Here is a 27,505-nt window from a genome sequence, read left to right as displayed (position 1 = left end):
TTATTAGTGTTGCACCATTGTTCTTACATAATATAACCATATACAATTTCAGTAACACTTGTTTGACTGGTGGACTGTGTCATCCCCTCGGTCTCCACAATGGATCAGTCCACTCAGACAAGAACCAATCAGACAGGTGTCTTAGACTGGTGGACAGTGTCATCCCCCTCGGTCTCCACAATGGATCAGTCCACTCAGACAGGAACCAATCAGACAGGTGTCTTAGACTGGTGGACAGTGTCATCCCCCACGGGCTCCACAATGGATCAGTCCACTCAGACAGGAACCAATCAGACAGGTGTCTTAGACTGGTGGACAGTGTCATCCCCCTCGGTCTCCACAATGGATCAGTCCACTCAGACAGGAACCAATCAGACAGGTGTCTTAGACTGGTGGACTGTGTCATCCCCCACGGCCTCCACAATGGATCAGTCCACTCAGACAGGACTATTTTATACACCTGTTTCCAACGTGTGTGTCTGAAACTGGCGGATCCACTAATTTGAAGGGGTGTCCACATACTTTTGTATATATAGTGTACGTGTGACAGAGACTCTCTTCTCCAGCAAAGCTGTATTTTTGGCTCAACAGTCTTTGTCATTGCCAAGGTCAGAACATAGTCAAATCTCCACGTTACGTAGTCTGCATTTCCTATTTGCCTCTAAAACATTGATTTCAAGACAATGCTTCTACTACTATTGCTGGTATCTGTGGTTGTGTATATATATATATATATATATATATATATATATATATATATATATATATATATATATATATATATATATATATATATATATATATATATATATATATATATATATATATATATATATATATACGCATAACATAAGGCCCTACAGTGATGGCATTTAAAACAGTTTGATCTATGTGGGACAGTCTGCTTTAGATGGAGTAGGTTGTATGGCTTCTAGTGGTACATGCAATGACGAATCATTGTTGTCTGTAGAGGGAGGGTAGAGAGAGAGATTAGAGAGATAGAGAGAAAGATGCAGAGAGAGAGAGAGAGAGATGCAGAGAGAGACAGTGAGAGAGGGGGAGAGAGAGCGAGAGAGAGGGAGAGAGAGAGACAGAGAGAGAGCAAGAGAGAGAGACAGAGAGAGAGAGAGAGAGAGAGAGAGAGAGAGAGAGAGAGAGAGAGAGAGAGAGAGAGAGAGAGAGAGAGAGAGAGAAAGAGAGGGAGAGAGAGGGAGAGCGAGAGAGAGCGGGAGAGAGGGAGAGAGAAAGAGAGAGAGGAGACAAACCGAGCCATCCCTTTGACATTTCAAAAGGCCTTGGAGCTGCTGATAGGGCATATGTGTGGGCTGAGGTTGTGATCCCAGCGTTGGCATCAGATATGTATGTGGGAGGGGACCTGAGCATATCGCCTGCATGAGGTGAGAGATGGGAGAGATTCTATCAATATGCTAGATTCTCTCAGCTCATGCAGACGATACGCTTGGGTCCATATTATGGTTGACTGGCCAGAGAACTATGAACGCTCTTATCCCTGGTGACTTACACGTTACTGTCGTGTCCCGGAGTCGGGTCAAACACGTCTCAATCTACTTATCATATAAAAGGTTGCCTGTGGATATGGATGGTTTACGTCTGCCCATGGTGGACCACACAGCACCAGCGACCCTGAATAAGGAAGTGTGTGTTTTCAGCAAATAGATATTTTGGGTACACAGTACCAATCTGAATACACCTATTTATATTTGAGATTCTTCAAAGTAGCCACCATTTGCCTTGATGACAGCTTTGCACCACTCTTGGTATTCTCTCAACCAGTTTCATGAGGTAGTCACCTGGAATGCATTTAAATTAACACCAATTAGGGTTATGTCTCCATTAGGGTTAGGTCTGTATTAGGGTTAGGTCTGTATTAGGGTTAGGTCTCTATTCGGGTTAGGTCTATATTAGGGTTAGGTCTCTATTAGGGTTAGGTCTCTTATTGGTTAGGTCTCTATTAGGGTTAGGTCTCGTATTGGTTAGGTCTCTATTAGGGTTAGGTCTCTATTAGGGTTAGGTCTCTATTAGGGTTAGGTCTCTTATTGGTTAGGTCTCTATTATGGTTAGGTCTCTTATTGGTTAGGTCTCTTATTGGTTAGGTCTCTATTAGGGTTAGGTCTCTATTAGGGTTAGTTCTCTATTAGGGTCAGGGTTAGGTCTCTTATTGGTTAGGTCTCTATTAGGGTTATGTCTCTTATTGGTTAGGTCTCTATTAGGGTTAGGTCTCTTAGTGTTAGGTCTTTCTTAGAGCTAGGGTTAGTTCTCTATCAGGGTTTGGTCTCTATTAGGGTTTGTTCTCTATTAGGGTTAGGGTTAGGTATCTTATTGGTTAGGTCTCTATCAGGGTTTGTTCTCTATTAGGGTTAGGGTTAGGTCTATTATTGGTTAGGTCTCTATTAGGGTTAGGTCTCTATTAGGGTTAGTTCTCTATTAGGGTTAGGGTTAGGTCTCTTATTGGTTAGGTCTCTATTAGGGTTATGTCTCTTATTGGTTAGGTCTCTATTAGGGTTAGGTCTCTTAGTGTTAGGTCTTTCTTAGGGCTAGGGTTAGGTCTCTATCAGGGTTTGGTCTCTATTAGGGTTTGTTCTCTATTAGGGTTAGGGTTAGGTCTCTTATTGGTTAGGTCTCTATCAGGGTTTGTTCTCTATTAGGGTTAGGGTTAGGTCTCTTATTGGTTAGGTCTCTATTAGGGTTTAAGTCTCTTAGGGTTAGGTCTCTATTCAGGTTAGGGTTTGGTCTCTATTGGGGTTAGGTCTCTATTAGGGTTTGCTCTCTATTAGGGTTACATCTCTATTATGGTTAGGTCTCTATTGGGGTTATGGTTAGAGTTAAGACCCCTATTAGGGTTAGGACTCTATTAGGGTTAGGTCTCTATTAGGGTTAGGTCTCTATTAGGGTTTGTTCTCTATTAGGGTTAGGGTTAGGTCTCTTAGGGTTTAGGTCTCTTAGGGTTTAGGTCTCTATTAGGGTTAGGTCTCTATTCAGGTTAGGGTTTGGTCTCTATTATGGTTAGGTCTCTATTGGGGTTAGGGTTAGAGTTAAGACTCCTATTAGGGCTAGGACTCTATTAGGGTTAGGGTTAGGTCTCTATTAGTGTTAGGTCTTTATTAGGGTTAGGGCTCTATTAGGGTTAGGTCTATTTTAGGGTTAGGTCTCTATTAGGGTTAGGGTTAGGACCCCTATTAGGGTTAGGTCTCTATTAGTGTTAGGTCTTTATTAGGGTTAGGTCTCTATTAGTGTTAGGTCTTTATTAGGGCTAGGACTCTATTAGTTTTAGTGTTAGGTCTCCATTAGGGCTAGGGTTAGGTCTCTATTCAGGTTAGGGTTAGGACCCCTATTAGGGTTAGGACTCTATTAGTGTTAGGTCTTTATTAGGGCTAGGACTCTATTAGTGTTAGGTCTTTATTAGGGTTAGGACTCTATTAGTGTTAGGTCTTTATTAGGGTTAGGACTCTATTAGGGTTAGGTCTTTATTAGGGTTAGGACTCTATTAGGGTTAGGACTCTATTAGTGTTAGGTCTTTATTAGGGTTAGGACTATTAGTGTTAGGACTATATGAGTATGAGTGTTAGGTCTTTATTAGGACTAGGACTCTATTAGTGTTAGGACTTTATTAGGGTTAGGACTCTATTGGGGTTAGGGTTAGGGTTAGGACTCTATTAGGGTTAGTTCTCTATTATGGTTAGGTCTCTATTTGGGTTAGGGTTAGGACTCTATTAGGGTTAGGACTCTATTAGGGGTGGTCTTTATTAGGGTTAGGTTTCTATTAGTGTTAGGTCTTTATTAGGGTTAGGACTCTATTAGTGTTAGGTCTTTATTAGGGCTAGGACTCTATTAGTGTTAGGTCTTTATTAGGGTTAGGACTCTATTAGGGTTAGGGTTAGGACTCTATTAGGGTTAGTTCTCTATTATGGTTAGGTCTCTATTAGGGTTAGGGTTAGGGTTAGGACTCTATTAGGGTTAGGTCTTTATTAGGGTTAGGTCTCTCTTAGTCTTAGGTCTTTATTAGGGTTAGGACTCTATTAGTGTTAGGTCTTTATTAGGGTTAGGGTTAGGTCTCTATTAGGGTTAGGGTTAGGTCTCTATTCAGGTTAGGGTTAGGACTCTATTAGGGTTAGGACTCTATTAGGGTTAGGACTCTATTTATGTTAGGTCTTTTTTATGGTTAGGACTCTATTAGTGTTAGGTCTTTATTAGGGTTAGGACTCTATTAGTGTTAGGTCTTTATTAGGGTTAGGTCTCTATTAGGGTTAGGCCTTTATTAGGGTTAGGTCTCTATTAGGGTTAGGCCTCTATTCAGGTTAGGGTTTGGTCTTTATTAGGGTTAGGTCTCTTAGGGTTAAGCTTAGGTCTCTATTAGGGTGTAGGTCTCTATCAGGGTTAGGTCTCTATTCAGGTTAGGGTTTGGTCTCTATTAGGGTTAGGTCTCTATTAGGGTTATGTCTCTATTAGGGTTAGGGTTAGGTCTATATTAGGGTTAAGCTTAGGTCTCTATTAGGGTTTCGGTCTCTATTAGGGTTAGGGTTAGGACTCTATTAGGGTTAGGGTTAGGACTCTATTAGGGTTAGTTCTCTATTATGGTTAGGTCTCTATTAGTGTTAGGTCTCTATTAGGGTTTCGGTCTCTATTAGGGTTAGGTCTCTATTCAGGTTAGGGTTTGGTCTCTATTAGGGTTAGGACTCTATTAGGGTTAGGTCTTTATTAGGGTTAGGTCTCTATTAGTGTTAGATCTTTATTAGGGTTAGGACTCTATTAGTGGTAGGTCTTTATTAGGGCTAGGACTCTATTAGTGTTAGGTCTTTATTAGGGTTAGGACTCTATTAGGGTTAGGGTTAGGACTCTATTAGGGTTAGTTCTCTATTATGGTTAGGTCTCTATTAGTGTTAGGTCTTTATTAGGGTTAGGACTCTATTAGGGTTAGTTCTCTATGATTTTTAGGTCTCTATTACTGTTAGGGTTAGCACTCTATTAGGGTTAGGTCTCTATTAGGGTTAGGTCTCTATTAGGGTTAGGTCTCTATGGTTAGGGTTTCGTCTCTATTAGGGTTAGGACTCTATTAGTGTTAGGTCTTTATTAGGGTTAGGTCTCTATTAGGGTTAAGCTTAGGTCTCTATTAGGGTGTAGGTCTCTATAGGGTTAGGTCTCTATTCAGGTTAGGGTTTGGTCTCTATTAGGGTTACTTCTCAATTATGGTTAGGTCTCTATTGGGGTTAGGGTTAGGACCCATATTAGGGTTAGGTCTCTATTAGTGTTAGGTCTTTATTAGGGTTAGGTCTCTATTAGTGTTAGGGTTAGGTGTCTATTAGGGTTAGGGTTAGGTCTCTATTCAGGTTAGGGTTAGGACGCCTATTAGGGTTAGGTCTCTATTAGGGTTAAGCTTAGGTCTCTATTAGGGTTAGTTCTCTATTAATGTAGCTAGTAGCCAACACCGAATCATAGGTTATAGATAATGTAGCTAGTAGCCAACACCTAATACTAGGTTGAAGATGATGTAGCTAGTCGCCAACACCTAATAATAGGTTGAAGATAATGTAGCTAGTAGCCAACACCTAATAAATAATAGGTGGAAGACGATATAGCTAGTATCACAACCGACTGTGATTGGGAGTCCCACTCTTCAGCTCTCTGTTACTCTGTTACTCTTCAGCTCTCTGTTACTCTTCAGCTCGCCACAGCTCTCTGTTACTCTGTTACTCTTCATCTCTCTGTTACTCTGTTACTCTGTTACTCTTCAGCTCGCCACAGCTCTCTGTTACTCTGTTACTCTGTTACTCTTCATCTCTATGTTACTCTGTTACTCTGTTACTCTTCAGCGCTCTGTTACTCTTCAGCTCGCCACAGCTCTCTGTTACTCTGTTACTCTTCAGCTCTCTGTTACTCTGTTACTCTGGTACTCTTCAGCTCCCTGTCTCTCTGTTACTCTTCAGCTCTCTGTTACTCTGTTACTCTTCAGCTCTCTGTTACTCTGTTACTCTTCAGCTCTATGTTACTCTGTTACTCTGTTACTCTTCAGCGCTCTGTTACTCTTCAGCTCGCCACAGCTCTCTGTTACTCTGTTACTCTTCAGCTCTCTGTTACTCTGTTACTCTGGTACTCTTCAGCTCCCTGTCTCTCTGTTACTCTTCAGATCTCTGTTACTCTGTTACTCTTCAGCTCTCTGTTACTCTGTTACTCTTCAGCTCTCTGTCTCTCTGTTACTCTTCAGCTCTCTGTTACTCTGTTACTCTGTTACTCTTCAGCTCTCTGTTACTCTGTTACGCTGTTACTCTTCGGCTCTCTGTCTCTCTGTTACTCTTCAGATCTCTGTTACTCTGTTACTCTTCAGATCTCTGTTACTCTGTTACTCTTCAGCTCTCTGTCTCTTGGTTACGCTTCATCTCTCTGTTACTCTTCAGCTCTCTGTTACTCTGTTACTCTTCGGCTCTCTGTTACTCTGTTACTCTTCATCTCTCTGTTAATCTTCAGCTCTCTGTTACTCTGTTACTCTTCAGCTCTCTGTCTCTCTGTTACTCTTCAGCTCTCTGTCTCTCTGTTACTCTTCCGCTCTCTGTCTCTCTGTTACTCTTCGGCTCTCTTTTACTCTGTTACTCTTCGGCTCTCTGTTACTCTGTTACTCTTCAGCTCTCCTCTCTGTCTCTCTGTAATTATAGCCCAGCTCCTCTCATTGTGCCTGCTGGAGAGGGGGAGAGAGAGAGAGAGGGGGAAACAGGTCAGGGAGAGAGAGAGAGGCAGACAGGGGATAGGACTATTTGCACTAGGGCTGTCCCTGACTTAAAACATATTTGGTTGACCGAGAGTCTGTTTTAAAAACGTGTATTTGTCCATAAAAACATAAAAAGACACATCCTATGGATTTTAAGCATATCAACTATATGCACTGAGCTTGTCTGATGCTTTAAGCTCACTGTTTGATTAAATAATGAAGACACACAAATGACCAGAGGGAGTCTGACCGCAATTGATTTGATTGTGCTCAGACTTGCTGCACTGTGTTAAAAAAAAAATGACAGTGAGTGACTGTGTGACTAGCGGCCATTGTCTCTTTCTCCTCCCCGCTGCAGCGGGCCACTACACACACACTACATACACACTACACACACACTACACACACACTACACACATACTACAGAACATCAGCTGTGTTTGCTGCTCGCTCCATGCTGCCACATAATTACTGCCATTTCTGACTGACAAGTCCAGTTACCGAAATCCCTCATTTGTTTCGGAAAAACATTCCCTGTTCCCTCAACTCTTGCTCTCTTTACCTGATATATGAATGCATCTCATGCACGTGACCAATACAGCCTGACCTATAGCACATCTGTTAGATTACATTGTGCTTTTCAGTTGGGAACAATGTAAACAACAATAAGAGTACCACAGAGAGTGTTGTTGCTTTGTAAAGCCTTCATGACAGCAAAGACTAAAAACAGCTTATTTGTGACTGCAATTTCTGAAATGGAACAGTTTATTTATTGTTTACGCTAATTATTCAAGTATCATTTGATTAGATTTTTATATGAAAATGCTTGATTGCATTTCAAATCATGAATGACTCATATGCTGTGTGATGACATGAACGAATGAATGAATGATTGATTGATTGATTGATTGATACACTAGCCTATATAAGTATTGAAATATAGGCCTAATTAAGTTACGGTATGAAGACTAAACAGGATGTGCTCTCTCTAATGATAATGACATGGTGGTTCTATACAGAGTCTACTAATGATAATGACATGGTGGTTCTATACAGAGTCTACTAATGATAATGACATGGTGGTTCTATACAGAGTCTACTAATGATAATGACATGGTGGTTCTATACTAAGTCTACTAATGATAATGACATGGTGGTTCTATACTAAGTCTACTAATGATAATGACATGGTGGTTCTATACAGAGTCTACTAATGATAATGACATGGTGGTTCTATACTAAGTCTACTAATGATAATGACATGGTGGTTCTATACAGAGTCTACTAATGATAATGACATGGTGGTTCTATACAGAGTCTACTAATGATAATGACATGGTGGTTCTATACAGAGTCTACTAATGATAATGACATGGTGGTTCTATACTAAGTCTACTAATGATAATGACATGGTGGTTCTATACTAAGTCTACTAATGATAATGACATGGTGGTTCTATACTAAGTCTACTAATGATAATGACATGGTGGTTCTATACTAAGTCTACTAATGATAATGACATGGTGGTTCTATACTAAGTCTACTAATGATAATGACATGGTGGTTCTATACCAAATCTACTAATGATAATGACATGGTGGTTCTATACTAAGTCTACTAATGATAATGACATGCTGGTTCTATACTAAGTCTACTAATGATAATGACATGGTGGTTCTATACTAAGTCTACTAATGATAATGACATGGTGGTTCTATACTAAGTCTACTAATGATAATGACATGGTGGTTCTATACTAAGTCTACTAATGATAATGACATGGTGGTTCTATACTAAGTCTACTAATGATAATGACATGGTGGTTCTATACTAAGTCTACTAATGATAATGACATGGTGGTTCTATACTAAGTCTACTAATGATAATGACATGGTGGTTCTATACTAAGTATACTAATGACGTGGTGGTTCTATACTAAGTCTACTAATGATAATGACATGGTGGTTCTATACAGAGTCTACTAATGATAATGACATGGTGGTTCTATACTAAGTATACTAATGACGTGGTGGTTCTATACTAAGTCTACTAATGATAATGACATGGTGGTTCTATACAGAGTCTACTAATGATAATGACATGGTGGTTCTATACTAAGTATACTAATGATAATGACATGGTGGTTCTATACTAAGTCTACTAATGATAATGACATGGTGGTTCTATACTAAGTCTACTAATGATAATGATGTGGTTCTATATGAAGTCTACTAATGATAATGACATGGTGGTTCTATACTAAGTATACTAATGATAATGACATGGTGGTTCTATAGTAAGTATACTAATGATAATGACATTGTGGTTCTACAAGGCTGCTATACTAAGTTAGACTTTTGATAATGCCTTTACTTATACTACTACTACTACTAATAATAATAATAATAATCATTATACACCATAATAATAATAACCACAATACTAATAATATTAATAACCACAATAATAATAAGCATTCTACATAATAATAATAAAAATATGAATAATCATAATAATAGCCATAATAATCATTATACATAATAATAATAATAATAATCATAATCATAATAATAACCATAGTAACCATTATACATAATAATAATAATAATAACCATAATCATCATAATAACAATCAGAATGATAATAATGATTATAATTGCAATTATAATAATAATCATCTTAATGATAATAATACTAATAATTTGAAGAATATTAATAATAATAATTATAATAATAATCAGAATCATAATAATTATAATTATAATAATAATCATTACAATCATCATAGTGATAATCATAATAACCATAATAGATCAAGAAAAAGGAGGGTTTTTATTAAAAAAATACATTTCAGGCAATTTGTTGTAAACAACACCAAATAAATTATAAGCAAAACCAGTTAAAACGAAGAAAAAAATGTGTAAAGCATTTATTACAGCAGAGCAAAGTATTTGTCAAATAGTTTTATCCAACATGTTGTGGTTGAAAGATTAAAAACAGATGAATTTTTGAAATAAAGAGAGAAAGACAAATAGAGAGGGGTTGTGGGCTTGTTTTCCCATCAGTATGTTCCATACCTGCTCAGACCTGTTCTGTTCCAGGAACCTCTCTCTCTCTCTCTCTCTCTCTCTCTCTCTCTCTCTGCCAGGGGCCCTCTGGTCCTTGATTGGATCTGGGGGTTTCCCATGAGGCCCCTAGTACTTCAGACAGGGTTTTGGGGGCTGCGCCACTGTAATTACCCACAATTCCCCCTGGTCGGCATCCGCGTGGGCCGGTGTTTATGTGCAGAGAGTCTGAGAGGGTAGAGGGGAGGAGGAGGAGAAGAGGAGGAAGGGCAGGAGGAGGAGGAGGAGGGGGGTGACACTAGCATAGAATAGCACCACCTAAACCCAGCCTCTCTCTGTCAGTATTTTTAAAGTGGGTTAGAGACCAGATCTACAGCTAGCTCTATATATTAAGGACTTCTGTCTCTGCTCTACCCTGTCATCTTTAGATATAATTCTAACTGCTGTTGGCACACCATCTAAATTGCATTGGATGTTTTCAGAAAGCATCATACCCTTATGATCCAATGCTGTAATACAGACCTGTCCAGAGAAGACAACACTGGGACACAGGTGTTGTAAAGTTAGAGGGGATGAGGGAGAGAGGGAGAGATGGAGAGGAGAAGAGGTGTCAGACTGCATTAGTCAATCAATCTGTCATCTCAACAGTCCCTCAAGTGATTGTAAATCTCTGAGGGGAATGTCTGCTTGACGTGGTCTAGGAGAAAATGAAAGTTGATGTGTTCTCACTCAGTCAGCCTGGTAAAAAGGTTGCCACTTTATTTGTATATTCCTGCTTGGTTGATCTATCCGCCTGTCGCAAGGTAAAATACTGTACTTGAATGTGAACATAAAAAGACATATTAAACACAGGTGAATTGTGATGCATATATAGACAATATCTAGACAATATAAAGTGCATTCGGAAAGTATTCAAACCCCCTTTTCCACATCTGTTATGCTACAGCCGTATTCTACAATGTATTAACAACAAAAACATCCTCAACAACCTCAATCCCCCATAATGACGAAGAAAAACCGGTTTTACATAAATGTTTTGCAAATTTATAAAAGAAATCATAAACAGAAATACCTTATTTACATAAGTATTCAGACCCTTTGCTATGAGACTCAAAATTGAACTCAGGTGCATCTTGTTTCCATTAATCATCCTTGAGATGTTTCTTCGACTTGATTGGAGTCCACCTGTGGTAAATTCAATTGATTGGACATGATTTGGAAAGGCACACACCTGTCTATATAAGGTCCCACAGTTGACAGTGCATGTCAGAGCTAAAACCAAGCCATGAGGTTGAAGGAATTGTCCGTAGAGCTCAGAGACAGGATTGTGTCGAGGCACGGATCTGGGGAAAGATACCAAAACATTTCTGCAGCGTTAAAGGTCCCCAAGAACACAGTGGCCTCCATCGTTCTTCATTGGAAGAAGGTTGGAACCACCATGACTCTTCCTGGACCTGGCCACCTGTTCAAACTGAGTTTTGTGTCTTTGGCATCATTAAGGTGAAGACTGTTATTTTATCAAATCAATTCTCTGTAATAAGTATTATGTGATTAAACTAATCATGTAAATTTAATTAACTAGGAAGTCGGGGCACCAAGGAAAATCTTCAGATTATAAAGTTATACTTTTCCGAATATAACTCTTCAGATATTTTAATATCTGATCAATTAGTCTTCTATTAATGAGTTATTCTTTACCTCACTTCAGTCTCATCTGAACATCCTAAATTGTTGGTTATCTGCACAAACCCAGCCTTCACGAAAATCATCCATACACCAATTGGCTTAATCATTTATTTACTAACTAACTAAATAATCACAAAAATGCATAAACAAACCAACAGTAGATATATGTTACGAACAATGATAGGTAATATCCCCTAGTGGGCTAAACCGATATGATGGCTTGGTGGACAAAGGGAAGAAGGGGTGGACTGAGAGAGAGCAGGAAAGACAACATTGATTCATGGGTCATTACAATATAATCACATACATTGATTTGCCAATCCTTTGCGCACATGAACGGCCGTTCATTCGAGAATAATTGCAAGTACATATTTACTGTGTATGTCATTGTTGTCTTCTCTGTTGGAATCTGGTCTGTCTGCTGGATTTCATCTGAGTCTCTCTCTTTCTGTTTCCCTGAAGATCAAAGTCTTTTGTGGTTAGAATGGATACTTCAGAGTACCATTCAGAAATGTTCTCATAGATAGATGTTGCGGCGGTTGTCAGTATTCTCGTCCATTTCTAGCTGCAGATTAGTACTTCGTATCTAAGATTTGCTCTTATTCTGTAGGGATCATTAGTCTCAGAGTTTAACCATTTCCAGCCGTGTAGCCAATGCTGGTTAGGATTTGGCTACACATAACTATTCGCAATCACAGCTCAAGCGGTGGAATGAGACTATATACAGGGGTACAGGTTAGTAATGAGACTATATACAGGGGTTACCGGTACAGAGTCAATGTGTGGTGGTACGGGTTAGTAATGAGAATATATACAGGGGGTACAGGTTAGTAATGAGACTATATACAGGGGTACAGGTTAGTAATGAGACTATATACAGGGGTACAGGTTAGTAATGAGACTATATACAGGGGGTACAGGTTAGTAATGAGACTATATACAGGGGTACAGGTTAGTAATGAGACTATATACAGGGGTTACCGGTACAGAGTCAATGTGTGGTGGTACGGGTTAGTAATGAGACTATATACAGGGGGTACAGGTTAGTAATGAGACTATATACAGGGGTACAGGTTAGTAATGAGACTATATACATGGGGTACAGGTCAGTATTGAGAATATATACAAGGGGTACAGGTCAGTAATGATAGTATATACAGGGGGTACAAGTTTGTAATTACACTATATACAGAGGGTACAGGTTAGTAATGAGGCTATATACAGGGGTACATGTTAGTAATGAGACTATATACAGGGGGTACAGGTCAGTATTGAGAATATATACAAGGGGTACAGGTCAGTAATGATAGTATATACAGGGGGTACAAGTTTGTAATTAGACTATATACAGAGGGTACAGGTTAGTAATGAGGCTATATACAGGGGTACAGGTTAGTAATGAGACTATATACAGGGGTACAGGTCAGTATTGAGAATATATACAAGGGTTACAGGTTAGTATTGAGAATATATACAGGGTACAGGTTAGTAATGATACTATATACAGGGGGTACAGGTCAGTATTGAGAATATATACAGGGGGTACAGGTTAGTATTGATAATATATACAGGGGGTACAGGTTAGTATTGAGAATATATACAGGGGTACAGGTCAGTAATGAGACTATATACAGGGGTTACAGGTCAGTAATGAGACTATATACAGGGGGTACAGGTCAGAAATGAGACTATATACAGGGGGTACAGGTCAGTATTGAGAATATATACAGGGGGTACAGGTTAGTAATGAGAATATATACAGGGGTACAGGTTAGTAATGAGACTATATACAGGGGTACAGGTTAGTAATGAGACTATGTGTATATACAGCTAGTACAGGTTAGTAATGAGATTATATACAGGGGGTACAGGTTAGTAATGAGAGTATATACAGGGGGTAGAAGTCAGTAATGAGACTATATACAGGGGGTAGAGTTAGGAATGAGACTATATACAGGGGGTACAGGTTAGTAATGAGGCTATATACAGGGGTACAGGTTAGTAATGAGACTATATACAGAGGGTACAGGTCAGTAATGAGACTATATACAGGAGAACATAGTAAATGTGTGGGGGTACAGGTTGGTAATGAGACTATATACAGGAGAACATAGTAAATGTGTTACGGGTTAGTAATGAGACTATATACAGGGGGTACAGGTCAGTAAAGACTATATACAGGGGGTACAGGTCAGTAATTAGACTATATACAGGAGAACATAGTAAATGTGTGGGGGTACAGGTTGGTAATGAGTATACAGGAGAACATAGTAAATGTGTGGGGGTACAGGTTAGTAATGAGACTATATACAGGGGTACAGGTCAGTAATGAGACTATATACAGGGGTACAGGTCAGTAATTAGACTATATACAGGAGAACATAGTAAATGTGTGGGGGTACAGGTTGGTAATGAGACTATATACAGGAGAACATAGTAAATGGGGGGTACGGGTTAGTAATGAGACTATATACAGGGGTACAGGTCAGTAATTAGACTATATACAGGGGGTACAGGTTAGTAATGAGACTATATACAGGAGAACATAGTAAATGTGTGGGGGTACAGGTTGGTAATGAGACTGTATACAGGGGTAGAGGTCAGTAATGATACTATATACAGGGGGTACATGTTAGTAATGAGACTATATACAGGGGGTAGAGGTCAGTAATGAGAATATATACAGGGGTACAGGTCAGTAATGAGACTATATACATGGGGTACAAGTTAGTAATGAGACTATATACAGGGGGTACACGTCAGTAATGAGAATATATACAGGGGGTACAGGTTAGTAATGAGACTATATACAGGGGGTACAGGTTAGTAATGTGACTATATACAGGGGGTACAGGTTAGTAATGAGACTATATACAGGGGTACAGGTTAGTAATGATACTATATACAGGGGGTACAGGTTAGTAATGATACTATATACAGGGGGTACAGGTCAGTATTGAGAATATATACAGGGGGTACAGGTTAGTATTGAGAATATATACAGGGGGTACAGGTCAGTAATGAGACTATATACATGGGTTACAGGTTAGTAATGAGACTATATACAGGGGTACAGGTTAGTAATGAGACTATATACAGGGGTACAGGTTAGTAATGAGACTATATACAGGGGTACAGGTCAGTAATGAGACTATATACAGGGGTACAGGTTAGTAATGAGACTATATACAGGGGGTACAGGTTAGTAATGAGGCTATATACAGGGGTACAGGTTAGTAATGAGACTATATACAGGGGTACAGGTCAGTGATGAGACTATATACAGGGGGTACAGGTCCGTAATGAGACTATATACAGTAATGAGACTATGTGTATATACAGCTAGTACAGGTTAGTAATGAGACTATGTGTATATACAGCTAGTACAGGTTAGATCTGCAGAGAAGAATGGGAGAAACTCCCAGAAAAAACATTTACTAAATAAACTAAAGTAAAATATAATATAAATTATGAGGCTATATACAAGGTTACCGGTACCGAGTCAATGTGTGGGGGTACAGGTTAGTAATGAGACTATATACAGGGGTACAGGTCAGTAATGAGACTATATACAGGGGTACAGGTCAGTAATGAGACTATATACAGGAGAACATAGTAAATGTATGGGGTTACAAGTTTGTAACTAAACTATATACAGGATATGCAGAGAAGAATGGGAGAAACTCCCCAAATACAGGTGTGCCAAGCTTGTAGCGTCATACCCAAGGAGACTGGATGCTGTAATTGCTGCCAATTGTGCTTCAAAAAAGTACAGAGGAAAGGGTCTGAATACAGTTTTTGCTTTGTCATTAGGGGGTATTGTGATGTCATTATGGGATGTCATTATGGGGTATTGTGATGTCATTATGGGATGTCATTATGGGGTATTGTGATGTCATTATGGGGTATTGTGATGTCATTATTGGGTATTGGGATGTCATTATGGGGTATTGTGATATCATTATGGGGTATTGTGATGTCATTATGGGATGTCATTATTGGGTATTGTGATGTCATTATGTGATGTCATTATGGGGTATTGTGATGTCATTATTGGGTATTGGGATGTCATTATGGGGTATTGTGATATCATTATGGGGTATTGTGATGTCATTATTGGGTATTGGGATGTCATTATGGGGTATTGTGATGTCATTAGGGGGGTATTGTGATGTCATTATGGGATGTCATTATTGGGTATTGGGATGTCATTATGGGGTATTGTGATATCATTATGGGGTATTGTGATGTCATTATGGGGTATTGTATGTAGACAGATCAGGTAAAAAAAATGATTTAATCTATTTTAGAATAAGACTGTTACGTAACAAAATGTGGAAAAACTCAAGGGGTCTGAATTCTTCCCAAATTCACTGTGCATACAATATCTAGACAATATCTAGACAATATCTAGACAATATCTAGACAATATCTACCTCTCAAAACATGAACATAACACAGCTGATGTATATGGATATTTAAGAGCGCTATGCTGCAATTCTGTTCTGCAATCTTAAAGGTGTTTTTCTTTCCTTAAATCTATATTGTTGAATGCTCAAGGCCAAGAATCCAAGGTCTGAACCAAGCGCTTGACTGTCTCTCTGTTTTGTGACTGCTGTGTCCTTCAACTTCAAGGCTGTTGGAGCTGAGTTTAGTCACCATCAGGACACACATACAAACATATCCTCTCGTTCCTCTCTCTCCAGCATCACCTCTCCTCCTCTTCCTCCCTCTCCCTCTCCCTCTCCCTCTCTCTCTGTCATCCGGCTGGGTGAGTGTGCCTGTTTCACCCTGAGTACTGCAGTTGTATGAGTCTGATTTTATTAACAAGTGGAAATTCTTTTTTTTGTTCTTCCTGCGGGTTCACTCCTCACTGCTGGGTATTAATTACAGTTCTGGTGGGTTGTAAATATAATAAAACACACACACACACATTCAGGCATCACACACACGCTCTGTAACTCCTTAACAATACATCACAGCAATGAGGCGAGGGGTAATCGGTATGTTCACAGATGGAGCCGGGAGGAGCCAGGAGGAGAGGATAAATCCAGGAGGAGTCAGGAGGAGCCAGGAGGAGAGGATAGATCCAGGAGGAGCCAGGAGGAGAGGATAGATCCAGGAGGAGGCAAGAGGAGAGGATAGATCCAGGAGGAGCCAGGAGTAGAGGATAGATCCAGGAGGAGTCAGGAGGAGCCAGGAGGAGAGGATAGATCCAGGAGGAGTCAGGAGGAGCCAGGAGGGTAGGATAGATCCAGGAGGAGCCAGGAGGAGAGGATATATCCAGGAGGAGAGCATAGATCCAGGAGGAGTCAGTAGGATAGGATAGATCCAGGAGGAGTCAGGAGGAGAGGATAAATCCAGGAGGAGTCAGGAGGAGAGGATAGATCCAGGAGGAGAGGATAGATCCAGGAGGAGCCAGGAGGAGAGGATAGATCCAGGAGGAGTCAGGAGGAGAGGATAGATCCAGGAGGAGCCAGGAGGGGAGGTTAGATCCAGGAGGAGCCAGGAAGACAGGATATATCCAGGAGGAGCGAGGAGGGGAGGATAGATCCAGGAGGAGTCAGGAGGAGAGGATAGATCCAGGAGGAGCCAGGACGAGAGGATAGATCCAGGAGGAGTCGGGAGGAGAGGATAGATCCAGGAGGAGTCAGGAGGAGAGGATAGATCCAGGAAGAGCCAGGAGGAGAGGATAGATCCAGGAGGAGCCAGGAGGGGAGGTTATATCCAGGAGGAGTCAGGAGGAGCCAGGAGGAGAGGATATATCCAGGAGGAGTCAGGAGGAGAGGATAGATCCAGGAGGAGCCAGGAGGAGAGGATAGATCCAGGAGGAGTCTGGAGGAGAGGATAGATCCAGGAGGAGTCAGGAGGGGAGGATAGATCCAGGAGGAGAGGATAGATCCAGGAGGAGTCAGGAGGAGAGGATAGATCCAGGAGGAGTCAGGAGGAGAGTATAGATCCAGGAGGAGAGGATAGATCCAGGAGGAGCCAGGAGGAGAGGATAGATCCAGGAGGAGCCATGAGGAGTCAGGAGGAGAGGATAGATCCAGGAGGAGTCAGGAGGAGTCAGGAGGAGAGGATAGATCCAGGAGGAGTCAGGAGGAGAGGATAGATCCAGGAGGAGTCAGGAGGAGAGGATAGATCCAGGAGGAGTCAGGAGGAGAGGATAGATCCAGGAGGAGTCAGGAGGAGAGGATAGATCCAGGAGGAGCCAGGAGGAGAGGATAGATCCAGGAGGAGTCAGGAGGAGCCAGGAAGAGAGGATAGATCCAGGAGGAGCCAGGAGGGGAGGTTAGATCCAGGAGGAGCCAGGAAGAGAGGATATATCCAGGAGGAGTCAGGAGGAGAGGACAGATCCAGGAGGAGCCAGGAGGAGAGGATAGATCCAGGAGGACTCAGGAGGAGCCAGGAGGAGAGGATAGATCCAGGAGGAGCCAGGAGGGGAGGTTAGATCCAGGAGGAGCCAGGAGGAGTCAGGAGGAGAGGATAGATCCAGGAGGAGTCAGGAGGAGAGGATAGATCCAGGAGGAGCCAGGAGGAGAGGATAGATCCAGGAGGAGCCAGGAGGAGAGGTTAGATCCAGGAGGAGCCAGGAAGAGAGGATATAACCAGGAGGAGTCAGGAGGAGAGGACAGATCCAGGAGGAGCCAGGAGGAGAGGATAGATCCAGGAGGAGCCAGGAGGAGAGGATAGATCCAGGAGGAGTCAGGAGGGGAGGATAGATCCAGGAGTAGAGGATCTGAGAGAGCTTTGGAGACACTGAGTAGTGAATGCACATTCTGATCCTTCAGCCAGAGACCACATTCAAACTACAGAGAGAGAGCGAGAGAGAGCGTGAGAGGGAGAGAGAGAGAGACGGCCACCCGGTTCGGTGAGAGGCCCATAGCCATCCTGATAGGTTAAAACCATACCAGCCAGAGAGGCTCTAGTTTCCTAATGAACCGCTCACAGGCAGCCATGAAGCAGGGGGGAGAAAAGAGGAGATGGCCCTTTCCACTTACTAATTGCTTGCTTTTTAATGTGTCTAATTTGAACACTCACATCGTGTAGTAGAGTGCTCTCTTCACAGAACTAGAGGCTCCTGGCAGCCATTGAACTATTTGTGACTGAAACTCATTCAAGTCAGAACAGGCTTGATGGGGGGTGGATGGGTGGAAGGGATGGAGGGAGCAGAGAAAAAGGGTGGGGAGAGCAGAGGAGAGGAGAGAAGAAGCGAAAAGAGAAGAAGAGACAGGGGAAGAGAGGAGGGGTGAGGAGAGGAGAGGGTGAAGAGAGGAGGGTTGAGGAGAGGAGAGGTTGAAGAGAGGAGATGAAGTGAGGAGAGGAGAGGGTGAAGAGAGGAGGTGAAGTGAGGAGAGGGTGAAGAGAGGAGGTGAAGAGAGGAGAGGGTGAAGAGAGGAGGTGTGAAGAGAGGAGAGGGTGAAGAGAGGAGGGGTGAAGAGAGGAGAGGGGGGTAACAAAGTCTAGGATTTGGCTCCTTCTCCCTACTCCCTACTCCCTCTCCCTTCTCCCTACTCCCTACTCCCTACTCCCTCTCCCTACTCCCTTCTCCAGGACTCCCCCACTCCCTAGATCCTCTCCCTTCTCCCTACTCCCTTCTCCCTACTCCCCCTACTCCCTACTCCCAGGACTCCCTTCCAGGACTCCCCCTTCTCTACTCCCTACTCCCTACTCCCTTCTCCCTAGGACTCCCTACTCCCCACTCCCTTCTCCCAGGACTCCCTCCCTTCTCCCTACTCCCCTCCCTAGACTCCCTACTCCCTTCTCCCTACTCCCCACTCCCTCTCCCTTCTCCCTACTCCCTACTCCCTTCTCCCTACTCCCCAGGAGGACTCCCCACTCCCCTCTCCCTTCTCCCTTCTCCCTACTCCCTACTCCCCACTCCCTTCTCCCCACTCCCTTCTCCCTACTCCCGACTCCCTTCTCCCTTCTACTATCCAGGACTACTCCCCAGGAGAGGATCCCTTCTCCCAGGACTCTCTACTCCCTTCTCCCTACTCCCCACTCCTACTCCCTTCTCCCTACTCCCCACTCTCTACTCCCTTCTCCCTACTCCCTACTCCCCACTCCCTTCTCCCTACTCCCCACTCCCTTCTCCCCACTCCCTTCTCCCTACTCCCGACTCCCTTCTCCCTTCTCCCCACTCTCTACTCCCTACTCCCCACTCTCTACTCCCTTCTCCCTACTCCCCACTCTCTACTCCCTTCTCCCTACCCCTACTCCCGATACTCCCTTCTCCCTACTCCCTTCTCCCTACTCCCCACTCCCTACCCCCCTCCCTTCTCCCTACTCCCCACTCTCTACTGCCTTCTCCCTTCTCCCTACTCCCCTTCTCTACTCCCTACTCCCTACTCCCTTCTCCCTACTCCCCACTCTCTACTGCCTTCTCCCTTCTCCCACTCCCCTTCTCTACTCCCTACTCCCTCTCCCTTCTCCCTACTCCCCACTCTCTGCCTTCTCCCTTCTCCCTACTCCCCTTCTCTACTCCCTACTCCCTACTCCCTTCTCCCTACTCCCCACTCCCTACTCCCCTCTCCCTTCTCCCTACTCCCCACTCTCTACTGGAGGAGTCAGGACTCCAGAAATCCAGGAGGAGGGGACTCCCGACTCCCTACTCCCTTCTCCCTACTCCCTAGCCATGAGGGACTCCCTTCTCCCTACTCCCTTCTCCCTACTCCCTACTCCCTTCTCCCTTCTCCCTACTCCAGGAGGAGCCAGGACTCCCTTCTCCCTTCTCCCTACCATGACTCCCTAGGCAGACCTCCCTTCTCCCTACTCCCGACTCCCTTCTCCCCTTCTCCAGGACTCCCTACTCCCTACTCCCTACTCCCTTCTCCCTTCTCCCTAGGAGGATGAAGAGACTCCTACTCCCTACTCCCTACTCCCTACTCCCCCTCTCCCTACTCCCCGACTCCCTACTCCCTTCTCCCTACTCCCTTCTCCCTACTCCCAACTCACTTCTCCCTACTCCCGACTCCCTACTCCCTTCTCCCTACTCCCGACTCCCAGGAGGACTCCCTACTCCCTTCTCCCTACTCCCTACTCCCTACTCCCTTCTCCCTTCTCCCTACTCCCGACTCCCTACTCCCTTCTCCCTTCTCCCTACTCCCTACCCTTCTCCCTTCTCCCTACTCCCCCTCCCTACTCCCTTCTCCCTTCTCCCTACTCCCGACTCCCTTCTCCCTACTCCCTTCTCCCTTCTCCCTACTCCCTTCTCCCTACTCCCTACTCCCTTCTCCCTACTCCCTTCTCCCTTCTCCCTACTCCCTACTCCCTACTCCCTACTCCCTACTCCCTTCTCCCTACTCCCCCCTTCTCCCTACTCCCTACTCCCGACTCCCTACTCCCTACTCCCTACTCCCTACTCCCTCTCCCTACTCCCTTCTCCTTCTCCCTACTCCCTACTCCCGACTCCCTACTCCCTACTCCCTACCCCTACTCCCTTCTCCCTACTCCCTACTCCCCTCCCTTCTCCCTACTCCCTTCTCCCTTCTCCCTACTCCCTACTGAGGACTCCCTACTCCCTACTCCCTACTCCCTACTCCCTTCTCCCTACTCCCTACTCCCTACTCCCTACTCCCTACTCCCTTCTCCCTACTCCCTACTCCCTACTCCCTACTCCCTTCTCCCTACTCCCTACTCCCTACTCCCTACTCCCTACTCCCTACTCCCTTCTCCCTACTCCCTTCTCCCTTCTCCCTACTCCCTACTCCCGACTCCCTACTCCCTACTCCCTACTCCCTTCTCCCTACTCCCTACTCCCTACTCCCTTCTCCCTACTCCCTACTCCCTTCCCGACTCCCTACTCCCTACTCCCTTCTCCCTACTCCCTTCTCCCTTCTCCCTACTCCCTACTCCCGACTCCCTACTCCCTACTCCCTTCTCCCTACTCCCTTCTCCCCTCCCTTCTCCCTTCTCCCTACTCCCTACTCCCTACTCCCCACTCCCTACTCCCTTCTCCCTACTCCCTACTCCCTACTCCCTACTCCCTACTCCCTTCTCCCTACTCCCCACTCCCTCTCCCTACTCCCTACCCCACTCCCTACTCCCTACTCCCTTCTCCCTACTCCCTACTCCCTACTCCCTACTCCCTACCCCCCTTCTCCCTACTCCCTACTCCCTTCTCCCTACTCCCTACTCCCTTCTCCCTACTCCCTACTCCCTTCTCCCTACTCCCTACTCCCCTCATTCTCCCTACTCCCTACTCCCTACTCCCTTCTCCCTACTCCCTTCTCCCTACTCCCTACTCCCTACTCCCTTCTCCCTACTCCCTACTCCCTACTCCCCTACCCCTACTCCCTTCTCCCTACTCCCTTCTCCCTACTCCCTACTCCCTACTCCCTACTCCCTTCTCCCTTCTCCCTACTCCCTACTCCCTTCTCACTCCCTACTCCCTCTCCCTACTCCCTACTCCCTACTCCCTACTCCCTACTCCCTCTCCCTTCTCCCTACTCCCTACTCCCCTTCTCATTCTCCCTACTCCCTCCCTACTCCCTTCTCCCTACTCCCTTCTCCCTACTCCCTACTCCCTACTCCCTTCTCCCTACTCCCCACTCTCCCTACTCCCTTCTCCCTACTCCCTACTCCCCTTCTCCCTACTCCCTACTCCCTTCTCATTCTCCCTACTCCCTACTCCCTACTCCCTTCTCCCTACTCCCTTCTCCCTACCCCTACTCCCTACTCCCTACTCCCTCTCCCTACTCCCTACTCCCTACTCCCTACTCCCTACTCCCTACTCCCTTCTCCCTACTCCCTCCCTACTCCCTACTCCCTACTCCCTTCTCCCTACTCCCTTCTCCCCTCCCTACTCCCTTCTCCCTACTCCCTTCTCCCTACTCCCTACTCCCTACTCCCCTCCCTACTCCCTTCTCCTTCCCTCCCTACTCCCTACTCCCTACTCCCTACTCCCTTCTCCCTACTCCCTACTCCCTACTCCCTTCTCCCTACTCCCTTCTCCCTACTCCCTACTCCCTACTCCCTACTCCCCTCATTCTCCCTACTCCCTTCTCCCTACTCCCTACTCCCTTCTCATTCTCCCTCCCTTCTCCCTACTCCCTACTCCCTACTCCCTACTCCCCCTACTCCCTACTCCCTTCTACTCCCTACTCCCTACTCCCTACTCCCTACTCCCTACTCCCTTCTCCCTACTCCCCCTCCCTACTCCCTACTCCCCCCCTTCCCTACTCCCTTCTCCCTACTCCCTCTCCCTACTCCCTACTCCCTACTCCCTACTCCTCCCATTCTCCCTACTCCCTTCTCCCTACTCCCTACTCCCTACTCCCTACTCCCTACTCCCTACTCCCTACTCCCTTCTCCCTACTTCCCTCATTCTCCCTACTCCCTTCTCCCTACTCCCCTTCCCTACTCCCTACTCCCTCTCCCTACTCCCTCTCCCTTCTCCCTTTCTCCCTACTACCCCTCTCCCTTCTCCCTTCTCCCTTCTCCCTTCTCCCTACTCCCTTTCCCTACTCCCTACTCCTACTCCCTTCTCCCTTCTCCCTTCTCCCTACTCCCTTCTCCTTCTCCCTTCTCCCTTCTGTTACTCCCTTCTCCCTACTCCCTTCTCCCTTCTCCCTTCTCCCTTCTCCCTACTCCCTTCTCCCTACTCTCCCTACTCCCTACTCCCTACTCCCTACTCCCTACTCCCTTCTCCCTACTCCTTCTATTCTCCCTACTCCCTTCTCCCACTCCCTACTGTAGGTCCTTCCCTACTCCCTACTCCCAACTCCCTACTCTTCCCTTCTCATTCCCTACTCCAGTTCTCCCTACTCCCTACTCCCTTCTCCCTACTATTCCCTTACTCCTTACTCCCTTCCCAGGTCCTACTCCCTACTCCCTATTCTCCCTACTCCCTACTCCCAGTGTCCTACTCCCTTCTCTACTCCCTTCTCCCTGACTTCAGTCTCCCTACTCCCTCTCCCTACTCCCTACTCCCTACCCTACTCCCATTCTCATTCTCCCTGACCTTTATTTTCCTTCATTAGTGATGCAATGCCCCCCTCTCCTCCCATCTCATCAAAAACACTTCTCCACAAAGAGGACTTACTCTACCTGACTTCCAGTTGTTTTGGATGTGAAGGTCATTCTGTTTCGTTTTTGTTGTTGTTAATCTCTGATGTTAATACCGGTGGAGGGGAGAGAGGGGGTGTTCATGTGTTAGGGAGGGAAGGGTTTTGTATGATGTGCTTCTATGTAGCCTGCTGTTTTGTGTAGGTGGAAGGAACAACGGGGCATTATTATTAAATACCCAATGCCTGCTACCTGCCTGGTATTCTACTGACTTCAGTGTCCCAGGTTCTCTACATTCTACTGACTTCAGTGTCCCAGGTTCTCTACATTCTACTGACTTCAGTGTCCCAGGTTCTCTACATTCTACTGACTTCAGTGCCCCAGGTTCTCTACATTCTATTGACTTCAGTGTCCCAGGTTCTCTACATTCTACTGACTTCAGTGTCCCAGGTTCTCTACATTCTACTGACTTCAGTGTCCCAGGTTCTCTACATTCTACTGACTTCAGTGTCCCAGGTTCTCTACATTCTACTGACTTCAGTGTCCCAGGTTCTCTACATTCTACTGACTTCAGTGTCCCAGGTTCTCTACATTCTACTGACTTCAGTGTCCCAGGTTCTCTACATTCTGCTGACTTCAGTGTCCCAGGTTCTCTACATTCTACTGACTTCAGTGTCCCAGGTTCTCTACATTCTACTGACTTTAGTGTCCCAGGTTCTCTACATTCTACTGACTTCAGTGTCCCAGGTTCTCTACATTCGACTGACTTCAGTGTCCCAGGTTCTCTACATTCTACTGACTTCAGTGTCCCAGGTTCTCTACATTCTACTGACTTCAGTGTCCCAGGTTCTCTACATTCTACTGACTTCAGTGTCCCAGGTTCTCTACATTCTACTGACTTCAGTGTCCCAGGTTATCTACATGCTTTCTACCTGCCTGGTGTTCTACTGACTTCAGTGTAATTGTGTGTGTGTTTTGTGTTTGTGTTGGATGGATGGATGGTGCCTGTATTCATTGCCTAGTAGGCTGTAATTGACTTGTTGACTTGTTGTGCATGTATCTCGTATTGACTTGCAATGCTTTGCTTGGGCCCGGGCTTCCCTGTAGATTGTGATTATATCTATATTTTTGTTTCTCACCCTCTCTCCCTCTCTCCTCTCCTCCCCCTCTCCTCTCCTCCTCCTCTCCTCTCCTCCCATCCTCCTCCTCCTCCCCTCTCCTCTCCTCCCCTCCCCTCCTCCTCTCCTCCCATCCTCCCCCCTCCTCCTCCTCTCCTCCCCCTCCCCTCCCCTCCTCCTCCTCTCCTCCCATCCTCCCCCTCCCCTCCTCCTCTCCTCTCCTCCCATCCTCCTCTCCTCCTCCCCTCTCCTCTCCTCCCCTCCTCCTCTCCTCCCATCCTCCCCCTCCCCTCCTCCTCTCCTCCTCTCCTCCCATCCTCCTCCCCTCCCCTCTCCCCCCCTCCCCTCACCCTCTCAGCTGGAGATGGACAGAGTGTCCAGATGGACTCCATTAAGTCAGGCTTCGTGGGCTCCCAGGTGGAGCTGCGGTGTATCTTCGTTAATTCCAACCCTCCAGTCAAGATCTCTCAGGTGACGTGGCAGAAGTTCCTGAACGGCACCAAACAGAACGTGGCCATCGCCAACCCGTCGCTGGGGGTGTCCGTGCTCCCGCCCTTCAAGGAGAGGGTGACCTTCAAGCAGGCTGCGGTCCGCCACCGCACCCCGTCTCTGGAGGATACCACCATCATGTTCTCCAACCTGAGGCTGTCTGATGAGGCCGCATACATCTGCGAGTACACCACCTTCCCTGCTGGGAACCGAGAGAACATGGTCAACCTCACCGTGTTTGGTAAGGACTAGTTAAAACGATATAAACCTCACCGTGTTTGGTAAGGACTAGTTAAAATGATATAAACCTCACCGTGTTTGGTAAGGACTAGTTAAAATGATATAAACCTCACCGTGTTTGGTAAGGACTAGATAACACAATATAAACCTCACTGTGTTTGGTAAGGACTAGATAACACGATATAAACCTCACCGTGTTTGGTAAGGACTAGTTAAATGATATAAACCTCACCGTGTTTGGTAAGGACTAGTTAAATGATATAAACCTCACTGTGTTTGGTAAGGACTAGTTAGCACAATATAAACCTCACTGTGTTTGGTAAGGACTAGTTAAAATGATATAAACCTCACCGTGTTTGGTAAGGACTAGATAACACAATATAAACCTCACTGTGTTTGGTAAGGACTAGATAACACAATATAAACCGCACTGTCTTTGGTAAGGACTAGTTAACACAACATAAACCTCACTAGTTAAAACGATATAAATTTTACCGTGTCTGGTAAGGACTAGTTAGCACAATATAAACCTCATTGTCTTTGGTAAGGACTAGATAAGACAATATAAACCCCATTCTTTGGTAAGGACTAGTTAAAACGATATAAACCTCACAGTGTTTGGTAAGGACTAGATAACACAATATAAACCTCATTGTCTTTGGTAAGGACTAGTTAGCACAATATAAACCTCATTGTCTTTGGTAAGGACTAGTTAGCACAATATAAACCTCATTGTCTTTGGTAAGGACTAGATAAGACAATATAAACCCCATTCTTTGGTAAGGACTAGTTAAAACGATATAAACCTCACAGTGTTTGGTAAGGACTAGATAACACAATATAAACCTCATTGTCTTTGGTAAGGACTAGATAACACAATATAAACCTCATTGTCTTTGGTAAGGACTAGATAACACAATATAAACCTCACTGTGTTTGGTAAGGACTAGTTAAAACGATATAAACCTCACCGTGTTTGGTAAGGACTAGTTAAAACGATATAAACCTCACCGTGTTTGGTAAGGACTAGTTAAAATGATATAAACCTCACCGTGTTTGGTAAGGACTAGTTAAAACGATATAAACCTCACCGTGTTTGGTAAGGACTAGTTAAAATGATATAAACCTCACCGTGTTTGGTAAGGACTAGTTAAAACGATATAAACCTCACTGTGTTTGGTAAGGACTAGATAACACAATATAAACCTCACTGTGTTTGGTAAGGACTAGATAACACAATATAAACCTCACTGTCTTTGGTAAGGACTAGATAACACAATATAAACCTCACTGTGTTTGGTAAGGACTAGATAACACAATATAAACCTCACAGTGTTTGGTAAGGACTAGATAACACAATATAAACCTCATTGTCTTTGGTAAGGACTAGATAACACAATATAAACCTCATTGTCTTTGGTAAGGACTAGATAACACAATATAAACCCCATTCTTTGGTAAGGACTAGTTAAAACGATATAAACCTCACTGTGTTTGGTAAGGACTAGATAACACAATATAAACCTCACCGTGTTTGGTAAGGACTAGATAACACAATATAAACCTCACCTTGTTTGGTAAGGACTAGATAACACAATATAAACCTCACTGTGTTTGGTAAGGACTAGATAACACAATATAAACCCCATTCTTTGGTAAGGACTAGTTAAACGATATAAACTCCTCAACCTCACCGTGTTTGGTAAGGACTAGATAACACAATATAAACCTCACCGTGTTTGGTAAGGACTAGATAACACAATATAAACCTCACTGTGTTTGGTAAGGACTAGATAACACAATATAAACCTCACCGTGTTTGGTAAGGACTAGATAACACAATATAAACCTCACCGTGTTTGGTAAGGACTTGCTAGTCACAACACAGTATGACTGGACATTCTAGTCATAAGTAAATGTTACAGTAATGTGAGATAATGGCTGTAATTTGAAAAGAGAGATGGTAAGGAAGCACATTACTGAAAAAAGAAAGACCCTTCAACTGTGGATGGTGTTGTGTGCATTCATAAGGTCACTCAGGGCTCTAACCTTGGGAAACATGTCAGGCCACTCAGCCAGCCTGTGTTTCTGTGAAGGTGTTGGAGATGTGATATATTCTATTCATATAGATTACCCCAGAAGGAACACTCAGTCAAAAAGCACACAGACATATTGCTTTC

General features: G+C 44.3%; 1 protein-coding gene across 1 annotated transcript in view; it reads left to right on the top strand.

Annotated features, from left to right (window-relative positions):
• Positions 1-27,505, top strand: part of LOC112217987 (nectin-1-like) — a 326,697-nt gene that overhangs the window by 180,450 nt on the left and 118,742 nt on the right. The window contains exon 2 of the mRNA XM_042297782.1: positions 24,955-25,326. Within this exon, the coding sequence (XP_042153716.1) occupies positions 24,955-25,326 (372 nt within the window). The remainder of the gene's footprint in view (positions 1-24,954; positions 25,327-27,505) is intronic.

The sequence above is a fragment of the Oncorhynchus tshawytscha genome, linkage group LG14, assembly GCF_018296145.1.
Source record: "Oncorhynchus tshawytscha isolate Ot180627B linkage group LG14, Otsh_v2.0, whole genome shotgun sequence".
Lineage (NCBI taxonomy): Eukaryota > Metazoa > Chordata > Actinopteri > Salmoniformes > Salmonidae > Oncorhynchus > Oncorhynchus tshawytscha.
Note: the sequence above shows the minus strand (reverse complement) of the source record. Positions and strands in the feature narration are given on the sequence as shown.